This window comes from Stegostoma tigrinum, chromosome 9 (genome assembly GCF_030684315.1).
Source record: "Stegostoma tigrinum isolate sSteTig4 chromosome 9, sSteTig4.hap1, whole genome shotgun sequence".
In the NCBI taxonomy this organism is placed as follows: Eukaryota; Metazoa; Chordata; class Chondrichthyes; order Orectolobiformes; family Stegostomatidae; genus Stegostoma; species Stegostoma tigrinum.
The window spans coordinates 37,292,346-37,311,805 of NC_081362.1; the positions used below are offsets into that span (position 1 = coordinate 37,292,346).

Genomic DNA, 19,460 nt, shown 5'->3' on the forward strand with positions numbered 1-19,460 from the left:
TAGGATTCTTTTCCCTTTTCTGGACAAGGGGGCTCATACGGTGGTCTTTCCCCACCGCGCCTTGGCAGCGGCTGCCCCGAGCTTTAGAGCGTCCCTCAGCACGTAGCCCTGGACCTTGGAGTGCGCCAGTCTGCAACACTCGGTCAGGGTCAGTTCTTTCAGCTGGCAGACCAGCAAGTTGCAGGCAGACCAAAGAACATCTTTCACCCCCAGACAATCAATCATCATTCTAGGTAACATCATCAGTGAGCCTCCGACAAAGCACTGGTCTTATGTGCCGCTTTCTATTTATCTGGTTAGGTTTCCTTGGGTTGGTGATGTCATTTCCTGCATTGGTGATGTCATTTCCTGTTCTTTTTCTGAGGGGATGGTAGATTGGCTCCAAATCAATGTGTTTGTTGATGGAATTCCGGTTGGAATGCCATGCTTCTAGGACTTTTCATGCGTGTCTCTGTTTGGCTTGTCCTCCATCAACTCCATCAACAAACACATTGATTTGGAGCCAATCTACCATCCCCTGAGAAAAAGAACAGGAAATGACATCACCAATGCAGGAAATGACATCACCAACCCAAGGAAACCTAATCAGATAAATAGAAAGCGGGACATAACGCCAGTGCTTTGTTGGAGGCTCACTGTTGATGTTGCCTATAATGGGACTGATTGTCTGGGAACAGACCTTCCAGCTCAGTGAACCAACTTACATCTGGAACAAAATAAAGACCCACTCTTTTGTAGACTGAGAGGAGGAGAGTGCTGTGTTGGAGGTGGAAGGAAGACGTCGGGTTGGATGTGCATCCTTGCAACCGGTGGATCTTAATGCTGGCTTTGGCCTAACGCTGGTTCAGGGGAGCAGCCAACATGCAACGATGGCTGTGGCAAGTGCTCGTGCCCCAGGTCAGGGGGTCCGGAACACCAGTCGTGTTACCGTGAAGAAGGTGGATGAAGGTGCACCTGTGGAACACACCTTCTTTGTGAAGAGGGTCCTGTTGCACTGTTGTGGGTTCGCTGCTGTGGACATTTACTGCCTGCAGGATTTCCCCGGAGGAGGTTTTTACGATGTAACCTTCAGGAGTGCCAAGCTTTGCGAGCGCTTCCTGGAGGTTTTCAAGGAGAAAGGAGGTGAGGGCCCCCTCTCTGTATTGACCGCTGTTCGTGATGCCAGCGCAGAGGAGCTGTATGGTGACTGTACACATGTACAACCCCGCATGTGCCAGCAGTTGATGTCCTGACCTTCCTTGGAAGGTACGTGAAGGTGGACGGGGACCTAACCGACATCAGGGACCCCTTTGGCATCTGGACCAGTAAGAGGCAGGTCAAGGTGACGCTGAGGATGGGCGCGGATGGGAATGATGTGCACCCACCATCCAGCTTCGCGATCGGCGGGAGCAAGGGCAACCTGACCTACACAGGGCAACCTAAAGTCTGCCACGCCTGTGGTAGGTCAGGTCACATGGCGGCCGACTGCAAAGCCACCATCTGCAGGGAGGAGGGACACCTTGCAAAGGATTGCCCAAAAGAGAAAAGCTGCAACCTTTGCGGGGAAGCGGGCCACCTTTATAGGGCATGCCCGTGGCGGGGGACCACCTACGCCCAGGTCACCGGCAGGGGCAATGTGGGGCCAGCACCCCCTCCTGGAGGAGAGAAAGGCACCAGGGCCCTGCAAGGATCCCACTAATGTGCAGGAGGGCCAGGTCGTGCAGAAGGGCCCAGCCCTGCAGGATGGGCCCGAGGCGAGCAAAGCGCCCCTCCAGGCTCCGCTCCGCCGCCGACAACCTGGAGTCGATGGAGGCAGCGACTGGCAACCCAGGGGAGTGAACGACGGTCTGGGAGGCGAGGAGGAAGGCGCGTCGGCGGGCCCAGGAACCGCAACCATCAGGCAGGAAGAGGCAGCTACAGGGGTGCTATAAGAGCTCCTCTGACGAAGGAGATTCGGAGCGGGCCCGCCCAAAGCAAAAGCTAAAGATCTCCGGGGAGAAGGAAAGCAGCACCCCGCTTCCAGGTGATGGGAGGCGTCGTGAGGCTTCTTCCGATACCCAGTCACGTGCCGCTGGGGCCCTAGAGGGCCCACCGGAACATCCAGGCGGGAAGGAGGAAACAGCGCGTCCCCAGCCTGACCCAGAGCCGGACTTTCCTGCCTCCATACCCCCGACGGGGGGATGCCACCCGGAAGGTAGCACGGATGGTTTCCTGAGCGTCCAGCAGTTAGCCTGGGCAATGGGCATGAAGGGACATAGGGAGGGGCTGGACCTTGGACTTGGGGTGGGTACTGCGGTCACTGCCCACAATGGGGGTACGAGTTGCGAGCATTAATGTGCGCAGTGTCAAGTCCACCGCAAGATGTGTGTCCACGTTGGCCTACCTGACCACTGACAAGGCAGACCTCCTGTTTCTGCAGGAGTGCGGGATACTGCACCTCGGCAGGTACGGGAAATGGTCCGGCGCCTGGGCCTGTGGGCCTTCAATCTGGTTAGGGGGTAACGACTGTCGTTCCTCGGGCCTGGCTATTCTGCTGCAGTGGCGCAACTTCACCATCTCTCAAGTTCAGGAGGTGGTGGGGGGGCGCCTCCTAGTAGCTGACGTCACCTACAGGAACGCTCCCCTGAGGCTGATCAATGTGTACGCCCCAGCGGTACGGAGTGAGCGGTTGGCCGTCCTGTATCGACTTCCCCCCTGCTTGCTACATCCAGGCCGGTCATCCTAGGTGGAGATTTGAACTGCATCATCGATGCAGATGGAAGATCCGGTGTGGGGACAGCGGGTGGGGGGAGTCAACTGGACTTCACGTCCAGATTCCTGATGGGCACAGTGAAGGACGCCAAGCTGCTCGACGTCTTCAGCACCCCTGCAGACGGAGCGCAGCGGAGGTACGCCTGGTCGCGGCCAGACGGGTCTATTCGCTCAAGGATAGACTTCCTGTTTGTGTGACCGGTGTTCTCGGTCAGGTCCACCGGCGTCGAGCTGGTGTTCTTCTCTGACCACTGCCTCCTGCTGGCCGACTGTCACTTAGAGGACGACCAGCCGTCCGGCAAGGGGACATGGACGCTCAACACGACTCTGTTGACCCCAGAGAACGTCGAGGAGCTTAAGAGGTAGTACGTCGGTTGGAGAACCGTGAAACCCCCTCTTTGAGTCTCCGGGCGACTGGTGGGAGACGGTGAAGGAGAACATCAAGAGGTTCTTTGTCCTCAAGGGTGTTCGGAAGGCGAGAGAGAGGCAGGGAAAGCTGTTTCGACTCCAGAAAAGGGTGCAGAACCTGCTACTTCTGCAGTTGATGGGGGTCGATGTCATGGAGGACCTCCCATGAGGTGAGGGCCCAGCAAGCCTCGCACTTCGCCGTGGAGGCCTCCAGGACAATCTTTCGGTCCAGGGTCTGCTCCATGGAGCAGGACGAGACCTGCTCGCGTTTCTTCTTTCAGAAGGTGCACCAAGAGAGCTCTGTGCTTAGCCGGCTGAAGGAGGATGACGGCTTGGTGACGTCGTCTCGGCCCGTCATTTTGATGATCAGCAGATCCTTCTATGCTGGACTGTACGACGCGAAGCCCACGGACAGCACGGCCTCAGTCGTTCCTGTCGTCTATCACAGAGGTCTTAGACGACGGCACGAGGGAGTGGCTGGACCGGCCGATATCCCTGGACGAGCTGACCAGAGCCCTCAAGTCCTTGGAGAGGAATAGGACTCGTGGGAGCGACGGCTTACCGGTCGAGCTGTATTCCGCTCTGTGGGACCTGGTCGGCCAGGACCTGCTGGAGGTGTACGATAGTGCGCTTCGGGCAGGGGAAATGTGCAACTCCATGAGGAAGGGCATCATCATCCTCATTTTACAAGAGGAAGGGTGAGAGGGAAGAAATTAAGAATTGGCGTCCCATTTCACTATTGAACGTGGACTACAAAATCCTGGCCAAGGTCATAGCCAACCGGGTCAGGTCTGTCCTGGAGTCGGTGATTCACCCTGACTAAACCTGTGCTGTGCCGGGCAGGAAGATCGCTGAGAGCCTCGCACTCATCAGAGATACGATTGCCTACGTGCAGGACAGGTGGGTGGACACCTGCCTCGTCAGCCTGGACCAGGAGAAGGCCTTCGACAGGGTCTCTCATGCTTACATGAGGGACATCCTCTCCAAATTGGGGTTCGGGGAGGGCATCCGCAATTGGATCCAGCTGCTCTACACCAACATCATTAGAGCAATCTCGATCAACAGGTGGGAATCGGACAGTTTTCCCATCAGATCTGGAGTCAGGCAGGGCTGCCCATTCTCTCCTGCCTTGTTTGTGTGCTGTGTGGAGCCCTTTGCCACATCCATCAGGAAGGACATGAGCCTGAAGGGCGTGGCTATCCCAGGCAGCGTAGGCCTTCAGGTCAAGACCTCCCTGTACATGGACGATGTCGCCATCTTCTGCACCGATCGTCGGTCGGTGAGTAGACTGTGTTGGACATCTGCGGCCAGTTTGAACTGGCCTCAGGTGCCAAAGTCAATAGGGGTAAGAGCGAGGTCATGTTCTTTGGGAACTGGGATGACCGCTCCTTCATCCCCTTCACTGTCAGGACAGACTACCTGAAGGTGCTGGGCATTTGGTTCGGTGGAGCTGGGGCATGCACTAAGACTTGGGAGGAGCGTATCACCAAATTGAAGCAGAAGCTCGGCAGGTGGACGCTCCGGTCCCCCTCCATCGCGGGTAAGAACGTGGTTGTCAGGTGTGAGGGGCTTTCGGTACTGTTGTATGTGGCGCAGGCCTGGCCTATTCCCTGGACTTGCGCCGCTGCGGTCACCCGGGCCATCTTCCACTTCATTTGGGGGTCAAGGATGGACCGGGTCCGCAGGGACACCATGTACAAAGACCTGGAAAATGGGGGAAAGGGCGTACCGAACGCCACCCTCGCCCTGATGGCTACCTTTGTGTGTGGCTGCATCAAGCTGTGCGTAGATCCTCAGTACGCAAACACCAAGTGTCACTACTTACTGAGGTTCTACCTGTCCCCGGTGTTGCGAAGGATGGGCCTGGCCTCGTTGCCGCGGAACGCTCCAAGTAGTTGGACCGTTCCGTACCACCTGTCCTTCATGGAGAAATTTTTGAAAGGAAACACCTTTGACCACAAGGCCGTCAGGCAGTGGTCAGCACGTAGTATCTTTGAGACCCTTCGTGAAAAGGAGAGGGTGGATCCTGTCGTGTGGTTCCCCACGCAGACTGCCAAAGTTGTTTGCCAGAATGCCTCATCGCCAGAACTTTCAAACAAGCACAAGGACATTGCTTGGCTGGCAGTGAGAGGGGCTCTGCCAGTGAGATCCTTTATGCATGCCCGGAATCTCTGCGCCACCGCATGCTGCCCTCGAGGTGGCTGCGGGGCGGACGAGACTGTCGATCACCTCCTTCTGGAGTGTGCCAATGCGCAGGAGGTCTGGAGGGGGATGAAGTGGTATTTGTCGAGGTTCGTCCCGAGCAGCTCCGTGACGCGGGACTCCGTGCTCTACGGGCTGTTTCCCGGGACGCACACCGAGACCAACATCAACTGCGCCTGGAGGACCATCAATGCGGTGAAAGACACTCTTTGGTCTGCCAGCTGAAAGAACTGACCCCGACCGAATGTTGCAGACTGGCGCACCCCAAGGTCCAGGACTACGTGCTGAGGGACACGGTAAAGCTTGGGGCAGCCGCCGCCAAGGCGCGGTGGGGAAAGACCACCGTATGAAACCCCTCATCCAGAATGGAAAAAAGGGCCCTATCTGGTAACTGGGCCCAGCTGGCACCTTCCCCAACTGGTCAGGGGGTCAAACGGGGACTGTGCGGGGTGACGCCTGCCGGGGTATTTTCTTTGCTTTGTTTTTTTTCTTCTTTTAGTTGGTGCACATACCCCCTGGGTAACCCAGAGCGGCAGGTGTATAAATATGTTTTATTTTTTGTACATCTTATGAATAAAGTACATTTTTTTCAAATAAAAAAAAGTGCTGAAACGTCTGAAAACTACCCTTCCAGCTCAGCGAGCAAACTTACATCCAGAACCTCAAACTGAGCTACAACTCTTCTCAAAACCCGCTAGCTATTAGAATCTATTCTATCTTCCTGGACTGATGCTGCTTGGCCTGCTGTGTTCATCCAGCCTCACATTTTATTATCTTGGAATCTCCAGCATCTGCAGTCCCCATTATCTCTCTCTTACTCTCATTCTATGTTCTTTTCATCAAACTTTTTGCAGTCCTTTGTTGATTTCTAAAATATTCTAAATTTTCAGGCTTACTACTATTTCTTGTAGCATTACTGTTCTTGAATACCTTGCTAAAGCAAGGATACATATTTTTTGCTGAGTTTTTTTTAATGGAGTGTACTTTTCTTTAACATTCTGATCTGTTATTTGAGTTTTTCATTGTTCATTTACAGCTATATTCTTTAGTCCATTTATTCAATCAACCTTAGCCTGAACCCGCACACCGTTTCCTCGCCCCCCCCCCCCCCCCCCACCCCGCCAAGCCTATTTAATTGGCTTTCAGTTTAAGAGTTTTGTTAGTGATTAGAGTTTGCCACTTTGAAAATTCATTTGGAATTGAACCCTATTAAGATGACTCTATCCCAGTGGTCCCATACTATGGGATTACTAATTAACCCTGCCTCATTGTTGAATACTGGCCCATATCTTTCAGTCTCTGGATCATCTGAACTCAGATATAAAATGGAAGATATTCCCACTCATCCACATACCCACTCGCCCAGCTACTACCTCACTCACCTACTCATTCAGTCAGTCATCCATTTAACCATCCACTTATCCATTCACTGAACCACACATATTTATGAAGAGACTGGACCTCTAAATTATCAGTTAGTGCCAAAAAAGAGAATGTCTCCTCTGCATGATCCTCTTTGCTGTTCTTCTCATAGAATCTGGTGCTGTTTAAATGTATCCAGGCAAGTGAACAGTTCTTTGTCCAGTTCGTGTTGACTCAGCAGGTCTGTCACTGTTTGGAAGTTTTGAGCCATTAAGTCTAAACTAGTTATATCCTAATGGCTGCAAAACATATTGCACCAACAGATGGTCACAAATGCATTCTACAAATTCATCTTCCAGATCAATTTTATCAATTTGATTAATCTGTAAGAAAATTAAAGGTCTCATCAATTTTTACATTGCTTTGTTTTTGTTACAAGCTCCTTTCAGTTAGTGTTTAAGGCTTTGTCTAATTGTTTAATTACTCTTGGGTCCTATAAACTATTGCCATCAATATTTCGTTTCCTTGCTATTCCTAGTCAGCACCCATAATAAACAATTCAGCAACCCTAGCTGAGCCACTTACTTGGCTTTTGTTTGTAAAATTGAAGGTATGTACTCTTTGTGGCCAATATTGGGTCATCCATTGTTTGGCAAAATGCAGCACACAGTTTCTATTACCAAGATATCTTAATTTTGTCGAATTTTTTTCTACAGTTTTAAAGTTAAGTCAAAGCCTGATAGTTCATTTGAATTACAGCTTGAGCAACGATTATCAGTGAGATGATTATTGCACCAAATTCTTGGCCCCTGAAGCAGTCTGCTTTCAGAATCACTCTATGTGGTAGAAAACTCTGTCTATTTTTAATCTGGTCCATTATTGTCCCATCAGTCCACTCTCAATGATCAATAAAGTGATGAAAGGTGTCACGAAGAATTTCTATCAAGTAGCACGCACTCATTATGCTTACTGACGATACACACTTTCGGTACTGCTCGGATCACTCAGCTCCACACCTCAATACCGACTTGGTCCAACCGTTGGTAAAATGTCAGAATTGTGACAGAGTGTGATGGTTTTTTTTACATCAAGGCTGTGTTTGACAGCATGGGGCAGTAAAGCTTCCTTGTCAATTTGAAATTAAATTAGAATCAGGAGGAAACGCTTTCTACATCTGCAATCATACTGAACATAAGAAATTTATCATGGTTGCTGAATGCTAATCATCTCAGCACCAGAACATTGCCTGCAGATGTTTTTCAAGATCGTGTGCTAGGCCCATGTATCTTGAGCTGCTTCATCAATGTCTTTCAATTATTATAATGTCAGATAGAAGGACATTTGAAGATAATTTTATGCTCAGTTCCACCTGCACCTCCTCGGTCATGAAATAGTTCATGCCTTCATGCACAATACCTTGGCAACAATCTGGCTCAGGCTGATGATAAGTAGCAGCCATACTATAGATATGCTGAGGATTGATCACGTAACTACCTGTGCTTGACATTCAGTGCAATTATCATCACTGACTCTTCTACCATCAATGTCCTAGTGGTCACTGTTGACAGAAAGTTAATTGTAAATAGTATGGTCAAAGGTTTGCAGCTAGTGACTCAGCTTATGACTCCCCTGAAGCTTTTCACTATTCACAAGGCATAAGCCAGGAATGTGATGGAATATCATCCACTTGCCTATTGAGTAAATCTCTACGATTGCTTGAATATCTCAACACCATTCTGGACAAAGTAGTTCAATTGTTTCACACCTAAACCACGACCTAAAACGTTCATGCCCTTCATCAGCAGTAAACCGTGACTATGGTATACATATATACACTATCTACATGTTGCACTACAAAAATTAATTTCTTCAAAAACAGCACCTCGATCATCAAGGACAAAGGGACAAGATGAACAGACATACAACCATCTCCAACATCTCCATGTTACACACCATTCTGATTTGGAGATATATCATTGTTTCTTTGTCATCACTGGGTCAAAATCTGAGAACTCTCTCATCAATAGCACTGTGAATGCACCCATACCGCACTGAGTGAAGAGGTTCCCTAATACTTTCTCACAGGCATTTAGGCATGGATAATAAATGTTGGCTTTCCCAGAGAGCTTATCCCATGATGAGATTCTAAAAGAAAATTAAGTTAATTAATTTCTTTAGAAACATAGTGCACAGAGAAATCTTGCAATATGTGTTTTTATGTGACCTTCACCAATTTTAAAATATGTTGCAGTGTTGGACCAGGTGCGGCTACATGAGGAACAAAATGGATAAGGTACATCAATCAATAGAGGAAAACTTACTGCATTCACACTAGCTTTAATTAGGAAGGTGTACATATTTTGGATGTGGACCTAGAGAAAATATAACAAAATATGGAAGACAAATTAAGTTTGAAAAGTCGCAATAGTAGTTTTTTTTCCTTGTGTGTATTAAAGAATTCCTGTTGGCTTATTGCTTTCCATTAATTGCTCAAAAAATGATGATGCCATTGCTTACTGCATTTTAGTTCCATTGCCATTTTAATTTCTTTTCATCTTGTACATTTTTTTGCATGTGATGAAATTTATGACATTTTTGTTTATATATAAAGGTTTACTTCTATTGGATATGCCGGGATACCCATTCTTTTGAATGGTTTGCTGATCTCTTGCAATCCCTGGAAGTACAGTTGATGGAGAAAGGAAGGAGTCATTTTTTGAGTTATCACATTTTCCTCACTGGCTGGGATGAATACCAGGTGAGTGAGAATTAATTGTTGTACACTGGGCATTCTTTCACTTGTGTTGCATGTTAAAGATTAAAACTTGCTTATGCGCTCTTAATGTATTCCTGAAAATGTCAAGCTAAACAAAAACACACTAAACAATAATCACTTCCACATGGAAAGCATGCAGCAAAATTATATCTATATTCTGGACCTGCAATTTATAAATGAAAAAATCATTTTTATAGATTTAATGTATTAATTAATCACACAAATAAGTAACAAAATGCGATGAAAATCTTTGTTTTGACATTTAAAGTGCTGTACACTTTATTGGAGATTGAAGATTTGTTGAGTGAGCTTATAGAAGATATCTGAATTGATCGCTGCGACAAGGACAGCTAATAAAGGGAGGGCTGGTGGAAGGACAGTTGATGGATGGAGGATGGTGGAGGGCAATTTGACAGACGGGGGGCTGATGGAGGGACAATTGATGGGAGGGAGGGCTGATGGAGAAACAGTTAATGGAAGGAGAGCTGATGGAGGGGGTCCTCATGAAGAGTCCTTGGTGCTTGAATTTGATGATTGACATTTCTTTAAAATGGGTCCATCCTAGATTGCTTGTAAAATTTCTGCCCTACCCTCTTGAGTACTCTGTAAATTTAAATGGATTTATCCACATCACGGTACACATTGGTACTGCAATTTACTGTGGGCTGGATATTACATGCCCCTCCAGGTATGTCATGTACAGCTGGGCATATGAAATAGGATGGGTTCCAAGCCTACTATTTTCTCACTTACTCCCAGGTTCATCCTACCATACAGATGATGGGTGTGTGTCAAAATCGCCACATCCACAGTGGCTTACAATATCCAGCCCTGCAGTTATTTTGCCCACCTACAGCACTTTATGGCTGTGGGGAAAGTTTGTTGTGTACTTGTTAGCTCTCTACTGACCTATTTTGGTGGCTGGGGGTTGGGGTGTCAGCCATCTGTCCCCCATACGCTTAAAGTAAAACAGGATAAGTAACCAAGCTCCTCAATAATATCCTTTAATAATACAGGATGTGCATCTACAGCTGTTGGATCAGCACTTGCTACCTCATTGCAAATGTCAGACTATGTAAATTTATCCTTATTTTGAAATACTCAAACCATCCTGAACTTGTCTGTGAAGATTCACCGAAAGCTATTCCACCCACTTGTAATTTCAATTCTCAGACAATTTCCTAGCTTCCTCCTGAATTATAGCTGTGCTATAATCACTTCTGGACAAAGTAGTAAAAGTTGCAACTTTGAATATCTTTAAAGCAGTAATTTCTTGTGGTTACAGCAGATATGAAAGTTTTTACTGATACTACACTGTGCATGTGGCCGGAATCACATTTTTCAAGCAATGTGCCTAAGCCAGGGAGTGTTCTGGTAGGTACAAGCACTGTGTATGTGTTAACAAGTATGCCAATACTATCCAAACTTAAGAGATAATGGGAACTGCAGATGCTGGATCCAACTTTATACAGCTTCACCCTGCCAAGAAAACATTCAACTGAAGATTGTGCAGAAGTAGACCAATACTAAATGCAGTGTAGACACTAATAGTTAGAATAATCATTGCCTAGAATATTGTGCATTACTAATTTTTGCTAGTTTAAAATTTAGCATTCATTGAAAAATGTGAGTTTAACTGCACTATGAAATACTTAAAGTGGCAGTGTTATTATAAAATTAATTCCAGTCATGTTTAAGTCATGCTCTACTTCAACTCTCCTGATTGCTCAGAGGAATAATATTGTGATGTTCTATACCAGCACTGCCAGAATAATGTAAATGTTGGTTTCTCCTAGAATTTCTTTGACATCTTGGGTGGGTTCTCCATTCCCAATCCTTCTTGCTGGTATTAATTGAAATATTGATACCATTTGGCATATGACTGATATCTGACTTGATTAAACAATGAAGATTGGACCTATTACTTAGTAACTAGATAAATTTATTTCCAAGATTTATGCTTGGCTCTTGTGAAATATCAGGCTCAACTTACACATTACTACTTTAGCTAAGGATAATCACAAAGGAACTCTCTGCAATTCTGCTGAAAATATCAAGAGCACATAGGACACACCTTTGCTCTCGTGGAGTACAGTTCCTTATATCCTGTTGAGTGAAGCTTGTCTTGTGATCTCGGTTAACCCTTTTGGGTATTAACTATTTTATAAAATATTCCCCCCAAAATGCACTCATCGAGCTTTTCTTCTGTTTATTAAAATTTTTATGTGATTATTTCAAATAGATAAAGTACTTTATTGGTAGCCCATCTCTTCCCCCAAGTCAATGACTGTAAAAATGGATGATGACATGGGGTTGAGTCGGAAGTCTGCTGTTTGAAGACACAATATTCAGCTAGCGTCCCTTGTTACACTGATACTTTGGCAGATGTTTGATTTCCTGATGCTCTTTGCTGGGACAAAATATGAAAGTACGTTTTGGTACCTGACTAGAACCTGAATGATCTTTGATTTCTCAATGGTGCTTTTTCTGAGGATGTTCTCTGGCATCGATGTCACTATTGAATGTTAGTCTTCCAAGCAAAGTCTTTAGTTTCTTCATATCATGTCAGAGAAGATAGCTGTGTTTCAAATTTAAATAATCTTCTCTTTTTGATGGTGTTATGAGATATGCTCACATGTGACCTTTCTATTGTTTCTTATAATTCTTTGGAATAATATTGTCACTTTATTAGATTCAATCGTAGACAGTAAAACTGCCTGTGCTATTTTGGTACTGTATCTTCTAAACAGTTGAACTGTCTGTATCAAGAGTCAATATCAACTCCTGGTGGTTGTGGAATCAAAAACATTCAATGGTTAAAATATGAAAATTAGTCTGTGGTTGATGGCTCCCGAGTATCCTCCAAATTGTGAAATAAGTAATATTCTCTGATCCCTCAGTCATGAAGAATCTTCAGGTACTAACGTAATTAATCATAAGTGGTGCATATTTTCTCTTTGGCTCAGTGAACATTGAAGACTAATCTTTACTTTATCTCAATCTATCCTATTCATATGCACAGCTGATTCAGACAAGCTCATGGAGGGATATGGACCAAGGCAAGCAGAAAGGATTAGTTTATTTTCGTGTCATGTTTGGCACAATATCGTGGGCTGAAGGGCCCATTCTTGTGCTTTGTTCTGTGTTCCATGTTCTAATTAGCAATATTAGAAACATGGTTATCTTGCACATGACATGTAAGCACATTAAGATTAACCTCTAAATAACTGGGCTTTGTTTTATGATAAAGTAAGTGTCTGAAAGGGTTAACTGATATCTGAAGATAAGTGCCACCCATCAAGAGATAAAGGGCTATTCATAGAAAGTGCAAAGAGTGTGTAGTAAAGTCTCCATGTGTTCCAGCAGAGAACTGAATGATCGTTCTTGGTGTTCACAGTATGTAGTGGTAGCACTGCATATTTATTCCTTGTTGGAGAGACAATCATGTATTTTAGATATACTGTATCTAGCTACAATATAATTTGTAATAAACCTTCACTGTTTAATCAAGTCAGAGCCAATTTATCTAAGGTGTTGTGTAGGAAATCCTTCTCCACATGGTATGAGAAGCTTTTTATTTAATTCATTCATGGGATGCAGGTGTTTCTGGCTAGGTCTGTATTTATGGCTCATTCCCTAGTTGCCCTTGATAAGGTGGTGGTGAGAGATACCTTCTTGAACTGCTGCAGTCCACCTGGTGTAGGTATTCCCACCATGCTGTTGGGAACAGAGTTCCAGGATTTTGACTCAGTGAAGTTTTAGGAATGGCAATATATTTCCGAGTCAAGATGGCGAGTGGCTTGGAGAATAACCTTAAAGGGGTAGTGGTGTTCCAATGTGCAAGTTGCCTTTGTCCTTTTAAATGGAAGTGGTTGTGTTTGGAAGTTGCTATCTAACAAGATTTGCTGAATTTCTTCAGTGAGTCTGTATAAAGTTTGGATTGTATTGGCACACTTGTTAGCTCATGCACAGTGCATGTACTTGCAAGAATGCTTCCTGGCATATGCATGTTGCTTGTAAATATGATCCCTGTGGTATGCGCAGTGAAGTGTCAATGCAAACTTTCACATCTGCTGTTACCACAAGATAGCAAAATAACCATTAGGCTATTCAGATGAGTTCCATACTTTTCAAATCAACATTAAAACATTGATTTAAAATGCTTTCAACAGATAATATCTCCAAGCCCAAATGAAAAATTGGCTTTAAATCCATGCAAATAAATTGCTGATCTTCTACAACTGGGGAGTTTAAATGCACTATAAAAGGTGTGTTCAGCACAGAGATTGTCTGTGAGCTCTCTGTCTCTGTGTGTTACTGAAGGGCCCCATACTTGTGTGGCCCACCTCTGAGATCCTTCCTCCTTCCATTTTGAGGGATGAACTAAAGAAAATCAGAACAAGTAGAGAAATGGTGCTGGGGAAATTAATGTGATTAAAGGCTGATACATCCTCAGAATCTGATAATCTGCATCCTAGAGTACTTACAAAGTGACTGTAGAAACAATGGGTGCATTGGCAGTCATTATTCAAGATGATATGGATTCTGAAACAGTTCCAATGGATTAGAGGTGGCTGATGTGACCCTCACTATTTAAAAAAAAGAGAGTGAGAAAACAGAGAATTATAGACCAGTTAGCTTGACATCAACAGTAGGGAAAATGCTAGAATCCACTATACAAGATGTAATAGCAGAGTACTTGAAAAATAATGGCAGTAATGGACAGAGTCAGCATGGATTACCAAAAGGAAATCATCTTGACAAATCTACTGGAATTTTTTGAGGATGTAACTAGTAGAGCTGATAAGAGGGAGCCAGTGGATATCCTTTATACCAGCAGTGCGGTAGACTTTCAATCAGGTTCCACATAAAATTAGCATGTAAAATTAAAGCGGTTAGCAGTGGGGCATGTGTACTGACATGGATAAAGAACTGGTTGGTAAACAGAAAGTCAGAATAAACAGGTATTTTATTCCAAGTGACAGCTGGTGACTAGTGGGATATCAAAGGGATCATTGCCTGGACCCTAACTATTCACAATATATATATTAATGATTTAGTTAAGGGAACTAGATGTAATATCTCCAGGTTTACAGACAACACAAAGCTGAGTTGGTGATTTGAATCAGTTGAATGAGTGGGCAAACACATAACAAATGAAGTATAATTTGGATAATTATGAGGTTATCCATTTAAGTAACAAAAACAGGAAGACTTATTTTTATCCGAGTGGCAATAGATTGGAAATGGGGAGAGGTGCAATGATATGTGTGTCCTCGTACATCAGTCACTGAAAGTAAGCATGCAAGTGCAGCAGATGGGAAAAAGGGCAAATTATATGTTGGCATTTATAGTGACAGGATTCAAGTACAGGATCAGGGATGTCTTGCTGCAGGCCTTGGTGAGACCAAGGAGTATTGTGTGCTGTTTTGCTCTCTTTATCTGAGGAAGGATGTTGTGGCCATAGAGGCAGGGTAACAAAGTTTTACCAAATGATTCCTGGATTGGCAGAACTGAAGCATGAAGCGAGATTAGATCAGTTAGGTCGATATCCGCTTGAGTTTAGAAGAATGAGGAGTTGGAAAGTCTAAGGACTGAGATCAAGAGAAATTTCTTCACCAAGACAGTGATGATTACATTCCCTACAGTGTGGAAACAGGCCCTTTGGCCCAACAAGTCCACACCGCCCCTTGAAGTATCCCACCCAGAACACCACCCCCCCGCCCCGAACACTACGGGCAATTTAGCATGGCTGATCCACCTAGCCTGCACATCTTTGGACTGCGGGAGGAAACCGGAGCACCTGGAGGAAACCCAAGCAGACATGGGGATAATGTACAACCTCCAAGGGTGGAACTGAACCCAGGTCCCTGACGCTGTAAGGCTGCAGTGCTAACCACTGAGCCACCGTGCTGCCCCAATGAGGATGAGGATTCTCTGTTGCAGGAAACAGTTGAAGCCAAAGCATGGAGAGAAAGTAAAAACTGCTGATGCTGGAGTCAGAGATAACATGGTGTGGAATTGGAAGAACACAGCAGGCCAGGCAACATCAGAGGAGGAAGAAAGTTGATGTTGCTGCTCGGGACCCTTCAGAAATTTCTGAAGAAGGTTCCCGACCCGAAACCTCAACTTACCTGCTCCTAAGAAGGGTCCCGACCTCAAATGTCAGCTTTCCTGCTCCTCTGATGCTGCTTGGCCTGCTGTGTACCTCCACCTCCACACTGTGTTATATCTAAGGCCAAAGCGTTGAATGTTTTCAAGTGGGTGTTAGGTATAGCCCTTAAGACTAAAGCATTCAAAGGCAATAGGGAGAAAGCAGGAATGGAGTACTGAGTTGGATGATCAACAATGATCATATCGAATGGTAGATCTAGCTCAAAGGGCTGAATGCCTCTTCCTGCTCTTATTTTCTATGAATTTCAATGCCAGTATCGGAAGGGACAGAAGTATTATGTAATGTTATGGGATAGACACTGATTAGATGGAGCTGTGTTTTTTTCATTCGAAGCCTAACTGTTAAGTAAATAAGAACAGAAATCGCTGGAAAAGCTCAGCAGGTTTGGCAGCATCTGTGGAGAGAAATCAGAGTTAATGTTTCGGTTTGAGTGACCCTTCCTCAGTGCTTTGAGACATTTAGAATTTTAATTATCTAGTTGAGATATTTTGTACATTGGAATATGCTTCCTGTTTTCTGACTTCATCTTAGAAGCACACTCCAATTAATATGGTTTTCTATCTTTGACAAAGATTCACGTGGTGCCGTACCATTTATCCAGTTGAACTTAATATAATTGTTACATAATGTTTTCACACCTCTTGAAGATATATTTCTCCATCCTATACGTGGTTTGCTGTCTATTTTGTTATATCACTAGTTTAGACTATCAATGGGTAAATTTTCCTCGTTGTCTGCCAATGTTTTGCACACATGGCTAATTCACAATGTTATAGAGTCAATTAAAATGAGCATGACAATTTTTCTCTCCACAAGAAGAATTATTTAGCTTTTGATGGAGCTTTCTCATGATAATGTTGCTGGGATTGGAAATTCAAAATTTACCAGGTTACCAGCCTGAATCTAAATTTGACAGTTCTGCGATTCTATAATTTTCTTTGCTGCCACTTCGCACCATAGTATGAGATGTCAGGAGAGCATGTCAGGCACATTTAAAAATGAGGTGGAACAGTAACACAGGACTTCATGTATATTAAACTGCAGAAATATGCAATAGATGGAACTAAGCAATCCCACAGTCAATGTATCAGATCAAAACTCTACAGTCCAAACAAATGCAATCATGGACTATCATAGAAGCTAACCAACTAATCCATGGAAGAGACTCCAACAATATCCCCATCTGCAATAATGATAGAATCCAGTGTATTAATGTGGAAATAGTTCCAGTTTTCAGAATGAGTGACTGGAATTCGTTGTGAGTTTCATTTATAATGTTGCCTTACTTAGAAATGGGATGATGGACACCTTAGGTGAATGCACGCGCGCTCGTGTGTGTGTGTGTACAGTTTTGCCCGATACAGTCCTTTGATTTTTTTCGATTGGCAGTTATAGGCTCAGCTTTGTATCAACTACTTGATTGATTACTAGGTAAATGGCTACAGCCCCGTGTGTGCAATAAAGGAGTGCCTTCTAGCCTACAAACAGAAAACACGTAAATCCCTCTTTCTCCCTCCTATGTGGAGAAATGAGAGAAAATTGCCAGTCCTCGTGAAGGGTCCAGGCTCGAAATGTCGATTCTCCAGCTATCTCTGACTCACTTACCATTTACCAAACAGCTACATTCTTTGCACATTCTCTTATTGAATGGAAAAGGGCAAAGAAAAATACCTTCAGTGAGACTGTAATAGTGAATTTTCAAGCAGAGAATAAAAGACTGACGATCAGCATACCCATTGCAGATTGTGCAAAAGCGAGTCGGTTCAGTATGGACGGATGGTGGTGGGGTCGAAGGCGAGTGTAGGTTCTCAGCAGCTTCTGCGTTGACGAGGCGGTCCTAGTGCCGACTCATGGCTCCTGCCATGTCATAATTAGAAATTCATGTTTCTTTCTGGCCATTGTTTAAAAATAGTTTGATTACAACAAATAGTTGTTTCAATGTTAATGAAAAATCTTGTGCGCATTTTTAAGCAGAATTGGGTAGTTCAATAAAGTTAGACAATTTTAAACAAAAGTTTAATCAGATGTTGACATATGTGACGACTCTGGGAATAATGGGGTTTGATTCCCAGCACAGTACCCCAACAGTTCATCATAACCACTTCTGAGGATAAGGGGTTAAGAAAAAGTTTTATATGCAATTTGTAATACTGAAGACTTGTAGCCAATTGATGACAGACTGACAGTTATTTTTCTGCAGGCTGCTCATATCGCCTTGCATTATGAAGAAAACAAAGATGTTATCACTGGGCTGAAACAAAAGACTTTTTACGGGAGGCCAAATTGGAACAACGAGTTCAAACGCATAGCTGATGATCACCCTGGGTAAGGCTTTTGATGCTTTAATGGTTGATTAATCAGCCATTAACTTATTTTTATAAAAGATTCAGACCACAATCCATAATCTACTTTACAATAAATAATGGGGCACCATAAAATTACTGTTATAAATTATAACTAGTTTGCATGGTCACCAAGAAAGCGACACTAAACATTTATCATTGTTAACTCTTTTCAGATACTAATCCTATTCAAACTATTTGAAGCAGTGGAGGCTGTATTTTCATAATGCAAAGGGTAAGGTAGTAGCGTACTGTATCTGAGCTACAATTTGTCACTTTGAAACCAAGACTGCAATTGATTTTTGAACGTGATCAGAGTAGACCATAAGAAATAGAAAAAATAGTAGACCCTGCTGCACCATTCAAAGAGATCATGACTGATCTAATAATCTTCAACCCTACTTTCCTGCCTTTTCCTCATAATCTGTGATTCCCTTACAGATTAAAAATCTTGGCCTTGAATATACTTAATGGCCCAACCTCAACAACCCTCTGTGGTAAAGAATTCTCCAGATTTACAACCCCTTGAGAGAAGGAATTCCTCCTCATTTCTGTCTTAAACGTGTGACCCCTTATTCTGAGATTATACCCTCTGGTCCTGGACCCTCCTACGAGAGGTGACTGCATCTACCTTGTAAAGTCCTCTAAAAATTTAGTCCAGTTCAATAAGGCCAGGTCCTGTTCTTCTATATTCCAATGAGTAAGGTCCAGTCTACTCAACCTTTCCTCATTAGATAGTCCCTTCATAATTGGTATCAGCCAAGTGAAACTTCTCCAGATTGCCTCAAACGCCAGTATAAATTTCCATAGCTGAGGACCCAAAAACTATTCACAGTATTCTAGCTATGATCTGACTAGTGCCTTGCATAGTTTAGCAAAACCTTCTTACTTATACACCCCATTTCCTTTGAAATTAAAAGCCACCTTTCCTATTATCTATTGAACTTGCCTGCTAGTTTTTTGTATTTCATAATTTGGGCCTCCTACATTCCACTGTTCGGTACCTTTCTACATGGTCTTCAACCATTTAAATAAAACCCACTTCCACTATTCTTCCTGCCAAAGTGCATCACCTCACATTTCCCCACCTTGTACTACATCTCTCAAGTTTTTGCCTATTCATTTAATCTGTCTATATCACTCTGCAGATTCTGGAGCTTAGATGATGCTTGCATTCCCACTTATAATTGTGTCAGCTGCAAACTTGGTTAAAGTACATTCAATTTTCTCATCCATTAATATATATTGTAAATGATTAGGACCTCAGCACTGATCCATGTAGCACGCCACTAGTTACAGGTTGCCATCTTGAATATGCCCTACTTATCCCAACTCTCTGTCTTCTATTAGTCAGCTAGTCCACCATCCATGCTAATATACTACCTCCAACGTCATGGGCTTCCATCTTATTAAGTAGTCTAACATGTGGCACTTGATCAAATGCCTTCTGAAAGTCCAAATATAT

The 19,460-nt window shown here is 44.2% G+C and overlaps 1 protein-coding gene across 1 annotated transcript in view; it reads left to right on the forward strand.

The window, feature by feature from the left end:
* Positions 1-19,460, forward strand: part of LOC125454845 (NADPH oxidase 3-like) — a 68,566-nt gene that overhangs the window by 34,520 nt on the left and 14,586 nt on the right. Inside the window, exons 12-13 of the mRNA XM_059648849.1 lie at positions 9,314-9,460; positions 17,854-17,978. Coding sequence (XP_059504832.1) covers positions 9,314-9,460; positions 17,854-17,978 — 272 coding nt within the window. The remainder of the gene's footprint in view (positions 1-9,313; positions 9,461-17,853; positions 17,979-19,460) is intronic.